General features: G+C 53.4%; 1 protein-coding gene across 1 annotated transcript; it reads left to right on the top strand.

Annotated features, from left to right (window-relative positions):
* The first annotated feature begins 19,467 nt into the window (after window positions 1-19,467).
* LOC102458116 (olfactory receptor 1L1-like) lies at window positions 19,468-22,031 on the top strand. Its single transcript, XM_075914925.2, has one exon. The coding sequence runs from the start codon at window positions 19,689-19,691 to the stop codon at window positions 20,625-20,627; it is 939 nt and encodes a 312-aa protein (XP_075771040.2). The 5' UTR covers window positions 19,468-19,688; the 3' UTR covers window positions 20,628-22,031.
* The last annotated feature ends 1,001 nt before the right edge of the window (window positions 22,032-23,032 follow it).

Raw genomic sequence — 23,032 nt, 5'->3', positions numbered from 1 at the left:
AAATCCAAGGCTGGCCTGGGATTTTCTCCCTGGCGCTGGCCTTGGGGCGGGCTCTGCTGGGATCCCGTGTCCTTGCCGGCGCGGACGATTCAAGAAGGACGTTGGCCCCGTTGGGGAGGGGCCGGAGAAGAGCCAGGGGGATGATGGATGGGTTAGAAACCCTGCCTGAGAGCGAGAGGCGCCCGCAGCTCTTAGCCGAAAGAAGAGACGGCGAACGGGAGACTCGCCTTCCGTACCGATGTGGGGAACAGGGACCGCATGGCTGGCTCTCCAGCCTGGCAGAGGAAACTTGGACCCGGCCGCTGGCTTGAAACCCAAGTGGGATGAACTCAGAGTGGAATCTGGTGTAACCCTTTACCAGCGTGAGGAATTAGCCATCGGGCCGAGGGAGACCGTGGAGTCTCCATCCCTGACCATTTTCAAATCAAGCCAGGGAGTTTCCCCGAAAGAGATGGGCTCTGGGAATGATTGGGGACCGGTCTATGATGTGGGTGAACCGGGGGAGGGGGGGCAGACTGGGTACGTCTACACAGCTGCATTATTTTGGAATCACACGTGATTCCGAAATAACGACGCGCGCGTCGGCCCTGCAAGCTGGGATTTCGAAATCCCAACGCGCTGGAAGGCACCTCCCTCCGACGCCCATAAGCCTCATTTCACGAGGCGGAAGGGAAGTCGGGGGAAGAGTGTTCTGTGCAGGCAGCACCAAAAGCCGAGCGAAGCTGTTCCGGCTCCAGCGGCGCAGCTGAATTCGACGTTTGCCCTGCGGTGGAAACGTGCCCGCTACGATGACGAAGGGCCGCGCTGGCGTGGGAGGATGTGAGTCTGCAATTGAGTTGTTTGTGGCAAGCCAGCTCTCAGTGTCCGGAACAGCCGGCGAAGATCAGAAATGTTATGGCCGGCTCGGCCGCACCCACGGTCAACGCTTTTCCCCACTGGCGACGGCTTCGGAAGATGCACGAGCCCCCCGCTGGAAGCAAACAGCTTTGCCGGGCTCTATCGTGCGCAGGAAAGTGGCTTCTATCCACAAGCGGATCATCACTGAGAAAAGAAAAGAGAAAGAATGTTTATTATCAGCACAATATTCCTGTTGCAAGCACGATGACTAGATGGCAAAGTAACAAAGCAATATACTCATGGAGGAGAAATCTACCGTGGCCAGGAGCTTAGTTACAAAGGAGAGCAAAAAGCATTTTTAAATGCACAGACGTCAGGTCCCACTTCCCAAACCATAAAACAATAAAACCGAACGGATTGATCTAAACTTTCCCCTACTTACAGATAGAGAAGAGTCTATTCTTGGAGGGAGATGTTCTGTCTGTCCCCCTCCGTAGATGGAGAGACACTGTCCCAGAGACAAAGGAGGGAAAACCCCCAAAATTCCTTTGTCCCAGTTTGAAATTCCTACCTACGTTTCTATTGGCTGCCTGCCACCTGGTTTTGGTAAGGGTCATAGTTAACCCCTTAGTCCCCAGGATGCTGGCTACCCCTCATGATCATGACAGAGGCGCTCGAGGGGCAAGGAATCCGTTTTACAGCCGTTTGGCAACTGGGTTGCAGAGGTCGCTGTGGTCGTCTTTCAGCAGACACAAGGAGTCCAGTGGCACCTTAAAGCCTAATAATATTATTATGCCGTACACTGCCGTGAGTTGCAATGTCAGAATCTTCGACGAGGGTCGACGGGACCTTAGTTTAAAATTTGTTTGAAAAACGATTTCCCGAGCGTATTGTCGACAATGATAAAATCACAGCTCTAAATAATCGCCCCCTCCCCCCGGCTGCCATCGGAAAAGTGGCATCAGTTTAGTAGCACCGTGTCCTTAGGCCTGTCCATCCCGTGCTTCTCCGCTCACTGGGCTACCCCCTTCAGCCGCCGTGTGAGCTAAATCCTCCCCTTTCAAATTACATTGTGCTATGTCCTTGGTCATCAAATGCTTCCAAGTCATCCTAGGTCTCTTCTTTCTTGACGGATTGTCTGGCTCCCAACTGAGAGCCAGAGTCCGTATCGGTTACGGTCCACGTGTAACCCACGCCCCAGCCACGGATGTCATCGCTGACAAACGATTTGCGACAGAGACCTCGCTTTCGTCATTCTCCTGACCTCGTGGCTCATTTTTCTTTCCTCCTCGCTGACTCTTAATATTCTCCGCACGTGGCTTAGATGAAACGCATCTCACGGCTGAGCTTCTGGTTTCGGAAGCTGCCTGGTTTCACTGCGATGGGCAGCCGTGCTGGCGACCATGGCTTAGCTTTATATGTCAGGAGATGCTCTTAGGTTTCCAAAGGTTCCAAAGTCGCCCGAAGGCCGAGTTTGCTTTGCCGAGCCGTATTCTTATCTCCTCAGAACATGTCACAGAATCCCAGGGCTGGAAGAGACCTCAGGAGTCATCAAGTCCAGCCCCCTGCCCAAGGCAGGACCAACCCAACTCAATCAACCCGGCCAGGGCTTTGTCAGGCCGAGACTTAAACACCTCTAGGGATGGAGATTCCACCCCCTCCCTAGGGAACCCAGCCCAGCGCTTCCCACCCGCCTAGGGAAATCGTTTTTCCTAATATCCAACCTGGACCTTCCCCACTGTAACTTGAGCCCATTGCTCCTTGTTCTTCCATCCGTCACTACTGAGAACAGCCTCTCTCCAGCCTCTGGAACCTCCCTTCAGGAGGTTGCAGGCTGCTCTCAAATCCCCCCTCACTCTTCTCTTCTGCAGACTAAACAGACCCAACTCCCTCAGCCTCTCCTCATAGCTCATATGCTCCAGCCCCCTCGGCATTTTGGTCGCCCTCTGCTGGACCCTCTCCAATGCGCCCACGTCCTTTCTATAAAGGGGGCCTCAGAACTGCACACAATACTCCAGATGTGGCCTCACCAGAGCCGAATAAAGGGGAATAATCACGTCTCTGGATCTGCTGGCAACGCTCCTCCTAATGCACCGCAATACGCCGTTAGCCTTCTTGGCTACAAGGATGCCCTGTTGACTCATCTCGTTTCTCATCCACTGGAATCCCCAGGGCCTTTTCTGCAGAACTGCTACTTAGCCAGTCGGTCCCCAGCCTGTAACAATACTTGGGATTCTTCCGTCCCAGGGCAGGACTCTGCACTTGTCCTTGTTGAACCTCATCCGATTTCTTTCAGCCCAATTCTCTAATCTGTCCAGGTCGCTCTGGACCCTCTCCCTGCCCCCCAGCGTATCGACCTCTCCCCCTAGCTTAGTGTCATCCGCAAACTTGCTGAGGGTGCAATCCATCCCCTCCTCCATTCATAAAGATGTTGAACAAAACCGGTCCAAGAGCAGCTCCTTGGGGCACTCCCCTAGAAACCGACCGCCATCCTGACATCGAGCCGTTGATCACTCCCCGGTGGTCCTGACACTCTAGCCAGCTTTCTATTCATCTTACCGTCCATTTATCCAACCCACACTCGCTTAACTTGCTGGCAAAAGTATTGTAGGAGACCGTATCAAAAGCTTTGCTAAAGTCAAGGTCTATCACATCCACTGACTTCCCCATGTCCACAGAGCCAGTTACCTCATCATAGAAGCTAATCAGATCGGTCAGGCACGACTTGCCCTTGGTGAATCCATGTTGACTATTCCCGCTCACTTCCCCCTCTTCCAAGTGCTTCAATGGATTCCTAGAGGATCCCCTCCATGATTTTTCCAGGGACTCTGGTAAGGCTGACAGGTCTGTAACTCCCTGGATCCTTCTTCCCTTTTTTGAAGATGGGCCCTACATTTGCCTTTTTCCAATCATCCGGGATCTCTCCCGATCTCCACGACTTTTCAAAGATAATGGCCAAAGGCTCCGCAATGACATTTGCCGACTCCCTCAGCACCCTCGGCTGCATTCAATCCGGGCCCATGGATTTGTGTACGTTTAGCTTTTCTAAATAGTTCCTAACCTGTTCTTTTCCCACCACGGGCTGTCCACCTCCTTCCCCTACTGCGTTGCCTAGCGCGTTTGTCTGGGAGCTGACCTTGTCCGTGAAGAGAGAGGCAAAGAAAGCCTTGAGTACTTCAGCTTTCCCCACATCATCTGTCACTAGGTTACCTCCCTGGTCCAGTAAGGGCCCCACCCCGTCTCTGATCACCCTCTTCTTGCTAACACGCCTGTAGAAACCTTTCTTGTTCCCCTTCACATCCCTTGCCAGCTGCAATTCCAGTTGCACTTTCGCCTTCCTGATCACTCCCCTGCATTCTCGAGCAATATATTTATACTCCTCCCTAGTCATCTGTCCACGTTTCCACTTCTTATAAGCTTCCTTTTTGTGTTTTAAGTTCACCAAGGATGTCCCCGGTAAGCCAATCTGGTCGCCTACCATATTTGCTTGTCTTGCTGCACATCGGGATGGTTTCTTCCTGTACTTTTAATCAAGTGTCTTTAAAATCCTGCCAGCTCTCCTGGGCTCCTTTCCCCTTCATGTCAGCATCCCAGGGGATCCTGCCCATCAGTTCTCTGAGGGAGTCAAAGTCTGTTCTTCTGAAGTCCAGGGTGTGTATTTTGCTGCTCTTCTTTCTTCTTTTGGTCAGGATCCTGAAATCTACCATCTCATGATCACTGGTGCCCAGGTTGTCACCCACCTCCACTTCCCCTATTAGTTCCTCCCTGTTTGTGAGCAGCAGGTCAAGCTGCGCACGGCCCCTGGTTGGATCCTTCAGCCCTTGTACCAAGAAGTTATCCCCAACGTTCTCCAAAAACTTCCTGGATTGTCTGTGTCCTGCTGTACTGGTCTCCCAACAGATGTCAGGGTGATTAAAACAAAAACCAGGACTATGTAGCACTTTAAAGACTAACAAGATGGTTTATTAGGTGCTGAGCTTTCGTGGGCCAGACCCACTTCCTCAGATCAAATAGTGGAAGGAAATTGGCACAACCGTATATACCAAAGGATACAATAAAAAAAATGAACATATATGAAAAGGACAAATCAAATTTCAGAACAGAGGAGGGATGGGGGGGAGGTAAATGTCTGTGAGCTAATGATATTAGATGTGATAATTGGGAAGCTATCTTTGTAATGGGTAAGGTAATTAGCATCTTTGTTGAGACCTAGGTGTAAAGTGTCAAATTTAAGCAGGAATGACAGTTCAGAGGCTTCTCTTTCAAGTCTGGTGTGAAAATGACTTTGAAGCAGGATGCAGGTAGTTCAGTCTTTGAGACATTGCCCTTTCTGGTTGAAATGGCAAGAAACTGTGGGAAGGAAACTGTTTTTAATTTGTGATTAAAGTCACCCATGAGAACCAGGGCCTGTGATCTGGAAGCTTCTCTCAGTTGTCCAAGGAAAGCCTCGTCTACCTCATCCACCTGATCCGGCAGTCTATAGCAGACCCCAACCACAACATCACCCCTGTGGCTTCCACCTCTAAACTTAACCCATAGACTCTCAACAGGCTTTTCTCCCTCTAAGTACTGGCGCTCCGAGCAATCATACTGCTCTCTTACATACAATGCAACTCCTCCTCCTTTTCTCCCCCGCCTGTTTTTCCCGAACAGTTTATACCCTTCTATGACAGTGCTCCAGTCATGCAAGTCATCCCACCAAGTCTCCGTTGGTCCAATCAAATCATAGTGCTTTAACTGGGTCAGGGCTTCTAATTCTTCCTGTTTGTTTCCCAGGCTTCTCGCATTTTCCCCGGTGTTTCCCACTTTACACTGTCGAATGCTTTTTGAAAGCCTAGCTGGGTAAGCAGGGAAGTGTTCAACTCTCCTGTTCGCTTGGTCTTGAGCCTTAAGCCTTTCGCCAAATTTCCCTTTCTCTGGGACGCTGCTGGAGTTAAACCCGTACCCTGCTTGCTGTCTCAAGGTAGTAGAGAGTTCTAGTGTCATTTCTTTGTTTTGTATCCTCGGCTTCCTTCGCCTTCCTTTCCATCCACTTTTATTTGTCCTCGTTACAGCGTCTCTTTCCTTCGTTGTCAGGAGGTGTATAGATTCGTGTCGTTTCCTTGGCTCTATTTGGAAGCCCTTTCGTTTTCTGTTTTCGCCTCTGATCAGTGAGTTCCCGTTTTTGTGCTCAATGACAGCTGCAGAAAATGGCCCTGCCGTTTCTCCACGTCGTTTGCTTCAGAGTCTCTGAGGCTCCATCTTCACTGCATGGCTACTTCGGAAGAAGGTATTCCGCAATATTCCGAAATAGCTTATTTCGAAAAAGCGTGTCTACACTGCAGGGAAGTCTCAAAATGAGTCCGAGGCAGGCTCCCTTACGGTAGATGTGCGCGCTCGAATTATAGCCCCAGGAGGAAGAAATTAGTCCCTCGCCAGATCTATTCTGTTCGGAAATAGCAGCAGTGGAGTGTCTATACACGTATTTCAAAAAGGCTATTTCAGAAAAGGCGTGATTCCTCGTGGAATGAGGTTTACAGAAGTCGGAATAAGCCGCCCGTTATTTCAAAATTATTTCGAAATAACAGACCGGCTGTGTAGACTCTTGTGTAATTATTTCAGAATAACTTCAGGTATCTAAAAGGGTGTCACAAGGAGGAGGGAGAAAACTTGTTCATCTTGGCCTCTGAGGATGGGACAAGAAGCAATGGGCTTAAACTGCAGCAAGAGAGTTTAGGTTGGACATTAGGAAAAAGTTCCTAACTATCAGGGTGGTCAAACACTGGAATAAATTGCCCAGGGAGGTTGTGGAATCCCCATCTCTGGAGATATTTAAGAGCGGGTTAGATAAATGTCTATCAGGGATGGTCTAGACCAGGGGTTCTCCACTGTGGGCCAATGGCTCCCCAGGGGCCATGCCCTACTTCTAGGGGGCCACATGGGAAAAACAGAACATTAGGTAAATTCTGTACCTCTTTTTTCCAACTAACAGCTGCTATTAGGGGGACCACAGAGGTAAACGAGGCTTGGAAGGGGACCATGAGCAAAAAAATTTTGAGAAACACTGGTCGAGACCGTACGGGTCCTGCCATGAGGGCAGGGGTCTGGACTCGACCTCTCGAGGTCCCTTCCAGTCCCAGTATTCTGTGATTCTAGGAACTTTGCTGTGTAGACGCACCCTGAGGGCCCAGATCTGGCTTTAAGCTCCATGCCAGATGCACTCTGCAGTTTGCAGTCTTGCAGCTTTTTTACGTCAACTGGCTTCGGGGCTGTCAAACCTCCTTTCCCCGCTGTTGCAGCTTTGATCTAATGTTGCCGGCGGTAGATAGCGGTCCCTTTCCACGCCTGCTCCTCGAGAAACTCTCGCGGCGGTCACAGATGTTTCCTATCTTTGACCGTTACGGCGACAGTCTGTTTTGTTCTGCGCCTGACCATCTGCGGGTATCCGGGCCATTAGATGAAAGGTTTGGGGCAGAAAAGAAGCATTGCAAAGACGGAGAGAGTTTTCCCACACAAAATTCTAGGACGCTGACACTGTTACTTGAAAACATTCCAGTGGGGGGGGGGGGGGGGGGGTTGATGTCTAGTTCTCAGCCTCGTCTCTCCTTCCCTATCTGGGCAGGGAAGACCCCATAAGGAGCGCTAAGTCCTGGCTCGGTTTTCCATTCATCACATTTCCTAGTGCCCTATAGAAGCTGTCTCTCTCCTCATTGGACAGGACACTTTCTGGATTTCAATCTTGCTGGGAGAAGGGCACGAACACACACGTGTACAAGGGGGTTTTCCGAGTGGAGAGTGGTAACTAGTCCATCCTGGGACCCATCCCAGTCAACCTATTTATAAAGGATCTGGAGAAAAGGGTAAACAAGGAGGTGGCAACATTTGGAGCTGATACCGAACTGCTCAAGATAGTTCAGGCCAAAGCCGACTGGGAAGAGCTACGAAAAGATCTCACCAAACTAGGTGATTGGGCAACACGATGGCAAATAAAGTGTTCGCGTTGATAATGTTGTCAAAGTCAGACAGGACTCACAGATTTGTCAGACCGCTCTCTTTATTTTAGCAAAGCTCTGCTAAAATGCATCCAGAAAATGTGAGCACCATACAAGGTTCAAACCCCTGGATTTATACCGTCAAAAAAACCCAAGTTAACAGGATCAAAAAGAGGGGCAAAACTTCACATTATTAGTGTGGTTAAGTATCTTTATTTCAATGTCAAGCACACAGCAATCTCCTGTCCATATCTCCCTGATTATCTCGAATTGCTTTCTGCCTAACACCTAATGTTCCTTTTCCTATTAACTCTGGCTAGCACTCTGGAATCTGCATACCTACAAACAACATTAACATACTTTTCTTCTTCCTGTTCAGAGACAAACAGTATTCCTTCAACTTATTCAATGATTACAGCACAATTCATCTTTCTCTTAGGGTACGTCTAAACTACATGCCTCCGTCGACGGAGGCATGTAGATTAGCCAGATCGGCAGAGGGAAATGAAGCCACGATTAAAATAATCGCGGCTTCATTTAAATTTAAATGGCTGCCCTGCTCTGCCGATCACCTGTTTGTCGGCAGATCGGGGCAGTCTGGACGTGCCGCGTCGACAAAGAAGCCTTTCTTGATCGGCACAGGTAAACCTGGTTTCACGAGGCATACCTGTGCCGATCAAGAAAGGCTTCTTTGTCGACGCGGCGCGTCCAGATTGCCCCGATCTGCCGACAAACAGCTGATCGGCAGAGCGGGGCAGCCATTTAAATTTAAATGAAGCCGCGATTATTTTAATCGCGGCTTCATTTCCCTCTGCCGATCTGGCTAATCTACATGCCTCCGTCGACGGAGGCATGTAGTCTAGACACACCCTTCCAGTATAATTCTTTCTGCTTTCACAATGTAAAGCAATGCACATGGGGAAAAAACAATCCCAACTCTACATACAGAATGATGGGGATTAATTTTAACTATTCCCACGCTTGAGAGAAATCTTGGAGTCATCGTGGAGAGTTCTCTGAAAACATCCACGCAGCGGGCAGCGGCCGTCAAAAAAGCAAACTGAATGGTAGGAATCATTTAAAAAGGGGTAGAGAATAAGACAAAAAAATCGTATTGCTCCTTATAAAACGGCAGTACACTCACATCTGGAACGCTGCGTGCAGATGTGGTCGCCTCTTCTCAAAAAAGACATATTGGCATTGGAAAAGGTTCGGGAAAGGGCAACAAAAATGATTCAGGGTTTGGAACGGGTCCCATGTGACGAGAGATTAAACAGACTGGGACTTTTCAGTTTAGAAAAGAGGAGACTAAGGGTAGGTCTAGACTGCGTTGCTCTTTTGGGATACCAGAAGTATCCCAAAATAGGAACACCGCATCTTTAAACATGCCCGTTATTTCCCGAAAGAGCAGGCGCGCTATTCCGGCATCCCTGTAACCCTTGTTCCAGGGATTTGTAGGAATAGTGCTTTATTTTGAAATTTGGTGCTGTGTGGACAGTGCCAAATTTCAAAATAAGCTCTTTCGATTTAGACTCGGAATAAGCTACGCAATTTGCGCCTTGCAATTTGCGTAGCTTATTCCAACAGAAGGGTTCTGTCTGGACGCACCCTAAGGGGCGATATGGCAGAGGTCTATAAAATCATGACAGGTATGGAGAAAGTGAATAAGGAAAAGTTATCTATTTGTTCCCATAACACAAGAACTAAGGGTCACTAAATGAAATGAATAGGCAGCCCATTTAAAACAAACAAAAGGAAGTTTTTCTTCACTCAGTGCACAGTCAACCTGGGGAACTCCTTGCCAGAGGATGTAGTGAAGACCAGGAGTTTAATGGGGTTCAAAAAAGAGCTAGATATATTCATGGGGGTTAGGTGCATCAATACTTATTAGCCAGGCTGGCCAGGAAGGGTATCCCTGGCCTGTCTCAGAGGCTGGGAATGGATAACAGGGAAGGGATCACTTGATGATTCCCTGTTCTGTTCCCGGCATTGGCCACTTTCGGCAGACAGGACACTGGGCCGGATGGACCTTTGATCTGAGCCAGTCTGGCTGTTCTGATGGTCTTATCCCGTCTGATACGGGCCACCAGGCCTTGGCTGTGGCCCTGATTTACAAGCAGGGAGGGGCAAACTGGGGGGCCTGGTAGTGGGTTGAGGGGAATTCATTTCCGGAAGCCAGTGGGGTGGCACCGCGGCGCTCGGACCTTGGTGAGCGTCGCCAGCCATTCTCCTGAGGCCGGACATACTGTCCTCCGTGGGGTTGTCGGAAGGCGCCCTTCGTCCCTCGTTCAGCGAGTGACAGGAACCAGCGCCTGCTCCGCCTGACGGCTTTTACAATCGATTTCCCCGCGTGTGCCAGAGGGGGGACGTTTTGAGCATTTCGAAGGCGGTTTTGAGGGCTTTGTGAATATTCAGATGCGGGGAGCCAGTCAGGGAGACGGGGGGATAAATTGTTTAATCCCGTTAGGCGTTGAGCTCCGTCAAGCGAGATTTTGTAACGATGCGACTCAACGTCACAGGTCAAAAGAGAGAAATGTTCTTCAGTCGAACGCTGGGATGCTCCCGGGAAGGTTTTCCCCTTGCGGTGACATTCCCTGGGCAGGGATACCTCGGTCCTGTCGCTATGGCCGTGGGTGGCAATGAAATACTGAACTTGACAGATCCCACGTCGAATTCTCCTCAGGCCTTACTTGAATCCGTGGCCGGTGCCACCTGTGGCCACAAGGGGGCGGTAGCTGCACACACAAAGGCCAGGGGCTTCCCTGCAGAGGAGTCTCCAGGAATTAAAGATTGAGCCTCGATTCACGATTACGAGGAAGCTGCCCTGCTCAGACGGGCAGCCCGGGGAGCCGCCTCCAAGGCGCGTTGTTCACTGGAACAAAAACCAGGACTGTGTAGCACTTTAAAGACTAACAAGATGCTTTATTAGGTGATGAGCTTTCGTGGGCCAGACCCACTTCCTCAGATCAAACAGTGGAAGAAAATTGTCACAACCATGTATACCAAAGGATACAATTAAAAAAAATGAACACGTATGAAAAGGAGAAATCACATTTCAGAACAGAAGGGGGATGGAGGGGAGGTAAATGTCTGTGAGCTAATGGTATTAGAGGTGATAATTGGGGAAGCTATCTTTGTAATGGGTAAGATCATTAGCATCTTTATTCAAATTTGAGTGTAAAGTGTCGAAGGGGCGGGGCTGGCACATCGCGCCCCCTGCTGGTTTGCTCCTTGCTGAAGGGCAGAAATCCCCCCCCCCCGGCACGAGGGGGAGAAGGGGTGAGGCCGGCGCAGGAGACGGAGCCGTTTGGGAACAGGAGGGTTGCTGATGCTGAGGATGGCCGGGCAGCAGCCAGCGGAGACAGGCCCGGAGGAGGCAGACAACCCACCCCAGCGCCGGCCTCGCTGAGCACGGGAGCTGGCCACTATTTCAACCTTTAGGGGGGTTTCTGGACCGTCTCAAAGCTCCCTTCCCGTCCCTGCTGAGTGAGAGCTGACTGCAGAGCAAAAAACCCCCAGAACACGTCTGCCTCGTGCAGCTGCGGGTGGCGGTGGAATGAAGCTTCCTGACCCTGCCGTCCAAGCCCTGAAGCATGGGAATGGATTGGAAAGGGACGGGAGCCAACGGGGGCGCTTCCTAGGCCGACAGGTGCCTAGGGTTGGATGGGACCTCATGGCCGCCACCCAGAGGGGGCTCGTCGAGGGCTGGCTCACTCACAGCCGGCCCGGAAGGAGGGAGCCATGGAGGTCGGCCAGTCGGACCCCCGCAGCCCAGCTCCCAAATAATTGCAGCAGATCTTCCTGGAAAACCTCCAGCGTGGATGGGAAATGGCTGGGGATGAAGAACCGTCTTCCCCCCGATCGGCAGTTAATTCCCTCGGGGGCGGGGCATTAACCGCCCCCACCCTGAGTCCCAGGCTGAAGTTTTGTCCTGTTCCAGCTTCTCTGTCCAGCTTTCCCGAAGAGACAGGGCGCGTCCTTCCTCCCTCCCCTCCTGTGGCCACGTGTGGGAGCAGCTCTGGGCCAGCGTGGGAATCGGTTGCAATATTTTGTAAGAAGCCGGCCCGTGCCTCAGTTTCCCCCGTGGGGGCTGCACTGTTGTCTGGGGAAGAAGCCCAGAGATGGAGGTGGGATGGGCGCTTGGCTGCCTCGGGGCCTGGGCCTCGTGAATCTATGCACGGATCCCTAGTGTGGGACAAACATCCTGCTAATTACCCGAAACTCGCACTGCAACCCCCCAGCCGCTCCTCCTCCATCCCTGGCTCCTGTCCCTAAGGGCCCAGAGGGTCATGGAACCATTACCAGGAATTAGCATGCTGGGGATGGAGCAAAGAGGGAACAGGGGTGTATCCCAGGGCAGGGCCATGCTGCCTTCCTGTCTGTCTGCTCCTGCGACACCCACACCCGGCGCTTGAGCATCTACCTGGGCTCTTACATCAACGCCCCTTGGCCAATACTCCTTGGAAGAAGCCAAGTTGCCTCCAAGACAGGCCTGCTCCTCGCAGGCTCCCTGCACCATGTCTGGCAGGATGCTCCTGCGGGGACACGTGCGAGTGGGGCCAAGTGGGGATTTTTATAATGGGTTTTGTGCAGCACCCCCGCCTGTGCCTCAGTTTCCCCCTTCTGTGTTGCGCTACCCAGTGTGTGTGTACCCAGCGCAGGGTTAGTAGAAGCGGAGTGAGCAGACACTGGGTTTGTTAGTCCAGGGCTAGAGCGTTTACACTGATGGATAAGCCCGGGAATTGTGGGATGCTGGGTCCCAGTTGGCAGCGCCAGCATCCACGCTGCATCACACCCGCCTGCGTCCAACCACCTTTCATCCAGGTTCCCAGCCCCCTCCCAGGCTCCACGGTCCGAGGACAAAGGAAGTTGGGGTCTTGGGCGTCTCGTGATGGACTCTCCAGTAGGACCAAGCAATGGGGCTGGAACCCTGGCTCCTGGCGTGACTCACCCCCTATAGGCCCAGTCACTATGGTGTCCCCGCAGCCGGCGGTGTCTGTCACTGCGCCTGGGCTGCTCACACGCCGCTGCCACACGTGAATCCCCCGCTACAGTGCACCAGCTGCCCAGGAATTACACTGCAGAGCGACGCTGAGAAATTCCCCTGCCCCCACCAACGTGTCTTTTACATCCCAGCCCCCCTGGCCCAGGCAGGGTCACCAAAAGCCCGTCAGGGCAGCACAAGGAGCGTCCCAAACCCTTCCACCCATCCAGGCACTCGCCGGTCCAGATGAGACGAAAGCAAGTTCATTCACTCCAGGTCGATGGATTGTAAGTCGAGTACAAGTAACGAGGCACGAGAGTCAGCGCTGGTTACAAAAACATCAAAGGTACAAAACACAGACTGATCCCTGACTTGACAAGCGACCGGAGCTCTAAGCGAGAGGGTCGTTCTCACCGCAGGGACTTTTCCAGGCTCACTGGCTGGATCGATCCACCAGGATCATCCCCCAATCCAAAGTCTTGCAAGTCGATATCGTGAGCAGAGCTGAAGGGGGAAAGAATTTGTGGCCCCTGTTCCCTACTTGTCTCCTTTTCCTCTTTGAGAATCAACTGCAGCCAGGGTTCAGCAGAGTTTGTGGGATGGGCACTTCCAGGGACTTTTCGAAGGTTGTGCAAATGTCCTCCGCACACATTTCATCCTGCCAAGGAACGGCCGATTACATAGGTGAAGCCCATTTGATTACGCTGACACCTGGCTGAGGCATCTGTTTGCCTTTCATCTGTGAGGAACCAGTTTGAACTGGCTTTGCAACATAACACAGTATCATATGGGGTTGTTACACATGCTGTCCAATGACACTAATGTCCAGCAGATTATGAGTTTTCAAATCATACTGTAAAAAGTCTTTGTACAAAGCTATCAAAGTCTTGAAAAAAAGATGCACATCGGGGTTCAGCCTGTCACACTGAGCGCTATTTGTGTGTACACAGAAGGGGTTCGCCATGGGACTCGACTTGGAACCCTGGCCTTTCCCCGAGTGTCGCTGGTCCATAAGGAACTGGTTAGAACCAGCCCAGTTCAATTCCACGCCTAGCTCAGTAGAGTTCAATCTGTTGTTGGCGGACCCCTGGTGACCTGCAGACGAGGACTAACATTTGCAAAGGGGTGTGGACCTCCACTCAAAATTTCATGGGCCACCAATGGGTCAAACGAGAAGGCAGAGTTCTTGCTGCACAGTTGTTACCACCTAGCTCCTGAGAGAGAGGCCTGCCCGTTAGGGCTCAGACCTTTCAGCTGCAGGTGTTGCTTGCAGCCATTATCAGGGGCGGCCTTAAAACCGCCGAAGGGGCGATCCAAAGGGGGCTGCCCTTTTGGGGGAGCCCTTCGGGGGCAGACCAAGGGCAAGGGCGTGTGCTGTGATGGTAGATTGTAATTGAGTGTGTGTTTGTGTGTGCTGGTGAGAGCGGCACACACGGTTGTGCGGTGGCCTATTCAGTCCCTGGTGAGAACAGGTGAGGGTGCTTGGTAAGAGGAAGTTCCCTTTAGCTGCCCAAACTGAAGGTGTGTTTGTTCTGCTACCCAACCCCCCACAGATGGGGTGCCTAAGGAGGAGGGCTCAGATGGCATCGTGGCAGTAGTGACAGGGAGGGGAAGATATGGAAGTAAGATCTGAACTGGCCAGCCTAGGGGAATGAGGTTTAGACAGTTATGTGCTATTCCTTTTTCCGGTTCTATTCCCAGCCTTAAAAATGTTGGGAACTTTAATACCTGGCCATCAGCCCTGAGGGTGCTGTTGCTGAATGCCAGGTCAGTATCCCAGAAGACAGCTGTCATCCACGATTTAATTCTGAATGAAGGGGCTGACCTGGCTTGTATCACCGAGACCTGGCTGAGAGTGGAGGGAGGCGTCGCCCTTTCCCAATTGTGCCCGGCTGAGTTCTCAGTACAGCATCAGTCGCGGCTTAATGGTCGGGGAGGTGGGGTGGCAACCGTCCATCGAGATTCTCTCTCACTGGCTAGAGTTGTGGTCCAACGAAGTGTCAGATTCGAGTGTCTGTACTTGACGTTGGGTGGCCGGGATGGGTTGGCTACGCTGCTTGTGTACCGCCCACCTCGCTCTACGGCAGATGCTCTGCTCGAGCTGGCCGACGTGGTCTCGGACGTGGCATCGAGGATGCCGAGGCTTTTGGTCTTGGGGGACTTTAATATCCACGCCCAGGCTGTTCTGTCTGGTCCGGCCCAAGATTTTATGGATGCCATGGCCACCCTAGGATTATGCCAAGAATTAACTGAGCCAACACATGTTGCAGGTCGTACTCTTGATTTGGTTTTTTGGACTAAGGGTGATAGAGTTCTTGGGATAAGGGATGTGGCTACACTCCCTTTGTCATGGACTGATCACTACCTGGTCAAGTTTAGACTGTCTGCTGACCTTCCCCTCCACAGAGGCGGGGGACCAAGTAAGATGATCCGCCCTCGGAGGCTGATGGACCCGGAGGGTTTTCTGAGGTCCCTGGGGGATTGTTCAGCCATTCTGGCAAATGGTCCTGTAGATGCCTAGTTGATACATGGAACACCGAGGTAGCCTGGGCAGTTGATATAATTGTTCCTAAGCGCCCTCTTCGGACCAGTCGAGCCAAGTTTGCTCCCTGGTTTTCTAGGGAGCTGGTGGCAGCGAAACAGTCTGAGCGACGGCTAGAACGCTGCTGGAGGAGAACTTGAGCTGAGTCTGATCGGCTGCAGGTTCGAGCTGAACTGCGAGCTCCCTCTGTGGCGGTGCTGACAGCGAAGACAAGCTGCTTCTCCACCCGTATTGCGTCCGCACGACGCCGTTTCGAGCAGCGCGGGGCCTGTGGCAGTCTGGCACTCGTGACGAAATAGAGGAGCCTTTGGCCCCCCGCTGCGATCTGTTTGCAAAGCATTTTGCTAATAAGATCGCCTGCGTCCGGCTGGATTTGGACTCTGGTTGCTACGTAAGTGGGACACGGAATGTGTGGAGTGCACCGCCCAGTCTTTTTTCTCTGGCTCAGTTTCAGCTATTGCAGACTGAGGATGTGGACAGGGTGCTTGGCGGAGTGCGACCGACCACGGGCTCACTTGACCCCTTCGTGGCTTATTAAATCTAGCCGGGAAGGGAAGACTGGCTGGGGCCAGGGGATTATTAATGCGTCTTTTAGATCTGGTTTGGTTTCTGCTGCTTTGAAAGCATTTAAATATCCCAGGCTTCATTTGCATCTTCCTGGGAGCCGCCATGTTTAAATCCCCCTTAGTCTGCACTCTGTGCGGTACGGAATAGGGAGTTCGATAGAGACCCTAATTCGAACTGCCGGTACTCCTCGTAGTCTCTAATTTGAACTACCTACCGGGATCCTCCTTGTGTCTGCGACCATTCCCTCTTGGGGCTTGGGAAACCCTCAGTTCCTTCTTCATGAGCCATCGGGGCGCTTGTTGGGGGCGCTCACAGATGGGGTCCTGGAGTGTGTGTGGGTGATTAATGGATAACTGGTAAACTGAGGCACACTGCCCCTTTTGGGGAGAGGAAGTGGAATGTCTGTGAGTTGCCAGCGTGTGGGGATTGGCCAGCACAGGGGAGAGATTTAGCAGACTTGGCGACCGGCTGCTTCTGATGGTCCAGGAGGAGACATGATGTCGGGAGTCCATGGACCTCAGAGACCCCCTGCACCTCCCAGCTGTGGGGTGTCCCAGCTGAGCACTAATGAATGTTTTCTCGGTCACAGTCCCTGTGGGGCTCATTAAGGCCGACTCTGCCGCCCCCGGGGCCTGGTTGCTGGGGTTCATCTTCACGCAGGGGCGGCCGTTCCTCTGCAGATGCCGGGGGCAGGCGGGTGCCAGGCGTCCTTGTCCGAGGTGAGGCTGGGGGTCAGGGTGTGTCGGGGCACGGCAGGGGAGAGGCTGGGATGACAATGTTGGCTGGAGTGGGGCATGTAGGGGCAGGGCCCGGGATGGGATTGGGGAGCAGGACAGCAGGGAAAACGTCTTCTGTGTCCCTCTGTCCCTCTGGCATCTGGCTCTGAAGAGACTTTTCCCACCCGCAATCGCCTCTGACAATCCCTCACCCAGCCCGGCCCCTCCATCTGCAGCCTCATGTGTCGCCCTGTCTGGCCAGGTGCTTTGACGTTGTCTGGAGAAGGACCCCGCGCACCGGTGGGTCCCTGCTCAGCCAAATTCTGTCTCCACTCTGCGTCCTTCCCACGCACATGGAAGGGGGGGCTCTCCACACACCCATTGTCTGGCTCCCTTGTCACCGTCCCCAGGAGCATCGATTTCCAGAGGAGACCGGTTCTCCTCGGTGTCACGGCTCAGTCTGGGAGCTCGCAGCAGGGACGTGTGTCATGCCCAGCCCCTAAAACGATCTGCACAAAACGGAGCCTTTTCATCCAATGTTTCCCAGGCTGGTCATGGAGAGAAGGGGCCGTTTCCCGCCCCGCCCTCCGGCAACCGTGTTGAACTCGGGGAATGCTCTTCGGGGCTACCGGGGCCTGGACTGACATGGACGCTTTCCAAGGAGCAGGCGGAAGGAGATGAGTTATGGCTGGAAGCTGAAGTCAGACAAAATCAGCCTGGGAACAAAGGTGTAAATTTATAACCCTGACGTTTCTCAGCCAAGACGGGCGTCCGGGGAGAGAGCCGGGCTAGAGACGCAATGAGGGGAGAGCTCTAGGTTTGGCTCCCGGCCGGTCCAGACAACTGGACTCCTTCAGGAAGCTGGTTTGTTTTGCCTCCCCTGCTAAGTTTCACCTCCCTTCCCAGCGAGGTGCTGAGGAAATCCCACGGACGGTCGGGGGGCGTCTCACACGCGGTGACCGACGTTCTCGGTTTTACCAGACCATTATAAAAGGACCCGTTTGGAATGTGACTGTCGCACTCGCCTGTCGGTGCCTGGGACGTAGAGCAGCAGAAACACGCCCCTGCCGGTGTGAAATGCCAGGCTGGGCCGACTCCCCCAGCGCTTTGTACGGAGCCTGCGGCAAGAGGAGGCAAATATCCAGATGATTCCTTGTAGCTTTGGAAATGTCCAGTCCCTCATTTAATCTTGGTAAGTTTTAGCCTAAACGCCACCCTGTGGCAATGAGTTCCCCAGGTGCCTGCATCTTTGGTCCATATTGGAATGGCCCGCTCTAATTTCATGGGCTGCCCCTTTCTTGCTGTGGGCAATAGGTGGGACAGAATCCCCTGAGGTGTTTTCTCTGTCCCATTCCCATCGCATCACAGTCCCCCTCATGCCGTAGACACCACTCTTCTCTTTCCTCTCTTCCTGGGAGAGTTTTTGTGGAGTCCGACTCGCTGCTCAGGGCCCATGTCCCATGTGGCGTTGGGAGGGGCAGGGCTGTGGGCAGGACCCACATGTGGACGAAGGGCTGCGAGCGAGTTGCCAAACGTGTGCCTGGTCCCCTCTTTATCGGCTTTTCAAAGAACTGAGCAAACCAAGCCCCCATTTTCCAGACAGCCTGTGTCCTGCTCTCACAGCCGCTGTGTCTAGCTGCCACTTCCAGCCACTGGCTCGGCTCAGACCCTTCTCTGCTAGACCCAAGAGCCGCTGAGCAATTTCTTCCCCAGGTCGGTCCTTCTAGCCTGGGACCGAGTGGCCCTTTCACTTTCTCCTCGTTCCACTCACTAGCGAGAGCTCCTGGCATCTCTCCCGATCAGGCAGGTTTTCCAGTTCTGCAGGCATTGCCGGGGCTCTGCTCTGAGCCCTCCCCACTTCACCAACCCCCTCCCCAGTGCCGGTTCGGCTGTTTCCCAAGGGGATGGGTATTTCAGAACCTCCCTCCTGTCTCACCTCGGACTCCGTGGGTGACCTTTTCATCCCTTCATGGGCCTTGCTGTTAAGAACCTGCATTTCCCTTGGCGGGCCTGTAATACTTGGAGCTCAGTATGACAACAGTGCCTGGAATTCAGAGTCCTGCTTCAGGGATTCAGTCCGTCATCTGCAGTGGTCAGGAAGGAAAAGTCTTCCTCCCCTCCCATGAGTTGGGTGTACAACTGGTCCAAAGACCATCCCCAAAGAGGAGTGACCATGCTGAGTGTGAATGGGAGCCAGCAAAGTGAAGCATCTCTGATAATCCTGCGCTAACAGGATGGGGCAGTAACCAACATGCCATGGGGCAGACACAGGAGGGGGGTGTCCCGCTCTGCTGGGCGCTGGGGAGCTCTCGTCTGGAGCTCTGTGGCCAGTTCTGGGCCACAAGCGTTAGACAAGCTGGGGGCAAATCGGAGAGAGTCCGGGCAGAGCAGCAAATGGGGAAAGGGTTAGAAATGCTGCCAGAGCTGTTGACTCGAGTCCCATGACTTGAACTCGAGTCCGACTTAAGTTGCCTAGGTGATTCAACTTGAGACGCGACTCGGGTTCATTGTCTGTGACGTGAGACTTGCTAATTTGGTTAAATCGATGTGGTGAAAAAATGGTCCAAAAATGCCGACATTGATGGCTTGTACAAGAGACTTGACATTTTTTAAATTGAGACTTGAGACTTGACTTTGTCTTGACAATGACGATTTGAAGACAACACTGAATGCTGCCCTGGCAGGGAAGGGGAGACTAACGGGGAGAGAAGAGAAAGGAGGGAAGCCCAGAACAGGTTTCACAGATGCTGAGGTTGGTGGTTGGCCAGGGCCATCGGGCAGGCAGGGGAACACGGAGCCCAGAGTCTGTGAGTCCCAGCGACACATGGTCAGAGCAGACGGACGCTTCATGTTTTTCCAGTGACATTCCGTGACCATGCACAGAACTGAGCCAGGGTTGGGTTGGCGTCTGCCTTGTAGCACATTTTAAATCGAGATCGAGCTGTTAAACTGTTGCCCAAACAGGGCCAAATGGGACTTGGCTCCCAACAAGCGACTGGCGTAATGTGTCAGCGAGTCCCCTCCCTGCCAACTCCCTTCTCCTCCCCGCTCAGGTGCTGCTGCCGCTCGCCATGGACAACACCAACTGGACGTCCGTCTCTGAGTTCGTGCTCCTGGGCCTGTCCGAACGCCAGGACCTGCAGCCGCTGATCATCGCTGTGATCCTGGTCACCTATCTGCTGAACCTGGTCGGCAACTCCATGCTTGTGAGGCTGGTGTGGACGGACCCCCAGCTCTGCAGCCCCATGTATTTCCTCATCAGCCAGCTTTCCATGGTGGACATGGGCCTGGTCTCCATCATCCTGCCCCAGGCCCTCGTGCATGCCTTGAGTGAGCACCGGACCATCCCCTTCGCCAGCTGCCTGGCCCAGCTCTTCCTCTACCTGGCTGTGGGCAACATGGAGGGCTACCTGCTGGCTGCCATGGCCTACGACCGCTACGTGGCCGTCTGCGACCCGCTGCGCTACGCCGCCGTGGTGACACGGTCCCTGTGCCTCAAGATGGCGGCCGCCTCCTTAGCCGTGGTGATCCCGCACGGCCTTCTGCACGCCGTCATGGCCGCCCAGCTGCGTTACTGTGGCAACCGACTGTCACATTTCTTCTGTCACCAGCAATCGCTGCTGCGCCTCTCCTGCACCCGGCCCATTGTCCACGAGCTCGTGGTCTCCACCGAGAGTGTCCTGGTGTTGCTGGCCCCTTTCGCCTTCATCCTGGCCTCCTACGCCCGCATCGGGGTGGCCGTGGCCCGCCTGCGCTCTGCCCAAGCCCTGCGCAAGGCCCTCTCCACCTGCGGCTCCCACCTGACCGTGGTGTTTCTCACGTACGGCAGTGTGCTCTGGCTCTACTTCCACCCAGACTCCAGCACCACCCAGGGGCAGAAACAGCCAGTGACCTTCTTCTACACCTCCGTGGTGCCCACCCTGAACCCCCTCATCTACAGCCTGAGGAACAAGGACGTGGCCGCGGCCCTGAGGAGGGCAAAGAGGAAGGTCCTGGCTCGGTGTGTGTGAGTCCAGCCCACGGCTCCATCGCGGCACTGGGCATGGACTTTCCACACAAGGTGTCTGGGGAACCGTCCCCTTTATCTCCCTCAGGACATCTGGGCTCTTTTCCCCTCAGACATGAGGCTGGTGGAACTAACACACATGTAGGGTCACACCCACCCCGCCACACATGTACACGCAGCCCAACTGTTCCACGGAAAAGGAGGTTCACTAAGGCGTGTTCTCAAGGGCATGGCCATACGGCATCAGCCCCAAAGCCCGTTGTATAAATGTTCTTAGTAGCCATCCGCCAAAAGACTCAGGGATCTGAACATAAGAGCAGCTAGACTGGGTCAGACCAATGGTCCATCTAGCCAGGATCCCAGCTTCTGAAGGTTGCACTGCAGGGGGAATGAACAGAAGGCAGCTTCTGGCAAACTTCTGCTGGAGACACCATCCCTGCCCATCGTGGCTAAGGACTATCGATGGACCTGTCCTCCATGAACATATCTAGTTTGTGTGTGAACCTGTTACAGTCTTGACCTTCAGAACATCCTGTGGCAAGGAGTTCCACAGGCGCATTGTGCGTTGGGTGAAGAAATACTGCCTTCTGTTTGTTTTAAATGCGCTGCCTATGTATTTTGTGGGGTCACTCTTAATTCTTGTGTTATGAGAAGGAGTAATTAGCATTCCCTTATTTCCTTCTCCACACCTCTACCATATTCCCACCTCCCGAATCTGTCCTTCCAGGGAGTTGTTCCATCTCCCTAACCAGTTTTGTTTTCTGTCTCTGCACCTTCTCTAATTCCAATATGTCTGTTTGGTGGGGCGACCATGTTTGCACATAGTACTCAAGGGGTGCGTGTACCATAGATTCACGCATAGGTCATAGGATATTTTCTGTGTTGTTATCAGTCCCTTTCCTAATGTCTCCCAGGATGCTGGTGGCTTCTTGGGCTGCACATCGAGGGGAGAGGGGTTTATCTAACAGATCTGTGCTAGGAATTCTCTGGGGGTCGTTCTCTGGCCTGGGCGATACAGGGGGTCACAGCAGATGCTCCCAATGGCCTGGGAATGTATGAAGAAGCCACGGCCCTGGGAGGGAACCTTTGCCTCTCATTGCAGGGTCTGGTACAGCCTCATTTAACCCTGCTGGTGGCTTAGCCATGGATCAGGGATGCTCGCTCGGTTAAGGGTCCTTTGGTCTTTGCAGCTGAGTCCTGACAAACTCACTCCACCAAACTCCCATTTTACGGGATCCTTAGCCATGCAGAGGAGCCTTGGAGGGATGTACAGGAATCTCGTGACTGCTAATCGAACTCCCCAGCTTGTATGTGAGGAATAAAGTCTCTCTATTGAAAGTCTGTGTTATGGATTTGGTTGGCGTGACGATGTGACGCAGGGGAATGGTTTGGAAAAGGGCAGGAACAGACAGGGATGCTTCCTAGATTCACAGGTGCCCAAGGTGTTGGGATGTTTTTGCGAGAGGATAGTTAGTTATATCGGGTGCCATGATGTTTAACCGGCTGGTTAAAGAAATTCAAAATGGAGCCCGTGAGGATCAAAATGGAGTCCGTGACCTCTGCCATTGGCAGTTCTGACGGCTTTTCCTCAGGGCAGATTTCCGAGAAACCGGACTCAACCGGTTCTCTCCGAAACCGGACTCAACCGGTTCTCTCTGAAACCAGACTCAACCGGTTCTCTCCCGCCAAAGAGCCCGGAAGATTCCATTTACCTCAGACTTCTCCCCTCCCCCGGACTCTGTCACCAGAGCCACGGTGCCGCCCGCCCCCGTGGCCGCACGCGCCGGTTCCTGCCGTTCACCCCCACGCGGCGGGGGGAAGATCCAGCCGCAGGGAGACGAGGAGCCCCGTCCTACCCACCGTCCAGTCCTCGTTCCATCCACCTGCGGATCCTCTTCGGTGCTCGTCCCGTAACAGAGCGTCGCGGGACTCCCCGGCGCTCCTCCCCAAGGCCTTGCAATGAGGCGACGGGTCGCAGGGCCTGGCAACCCTGCAAGCGCCGCGACTGCCCTGTGAAGAGAGGGAAAAGTGGCTGCGTTTGGGGGCAGCACTGACCAGCCAGATACACTTGGCCCGAGGGATAAGTCAGGCGGGTTTGGGGTTCAGGCTTCATGCCAGTATTTTGCTGTCACTCCACGGCCCTGTCCCGCTGATCTCATATGAGATACGTCGGATTGGTCCCCCATTCCCTACTCCTGTGAATTTCTCCCCCGATAACACTCGGTTCGGTTCATTACACGCGGCTTCGGCTCTTCTTTTCGACACGGTTGCTTAAAAGAGAGGGAGCGGGAGGGATACCGCAGCCATACCAGGGTTATAGCTAATTCAGGGGTGAGAGACCCGGATTGGGGGGGGGGGGTCTGTGCTTCCGACCGGGGTACCGGCGGCGCCATTCCATTTGTGTTTATC

The sequence above is a fragment of the Pelodiscus sinensis genome, chromosome 18 (genome assembly GCF_052426305.1).
Source record: "Pelodiscus sinensis isolate ZL-2025 chromosome 18, ASM5242630v1, whole genome shotgun sequence".
In the NCBI taxonomy this organism is placed as follows: Eukaryota; Metazoa; Chordata; order Testudines; family Trionychidae; genus Pelodiscus; species Pelodiscus sinensis.
The sequence above is the reverse complement of the archived record's forward strand: the minus strand, read 5'-3'. Positions and strand labels throughout refer to the sequence as shown.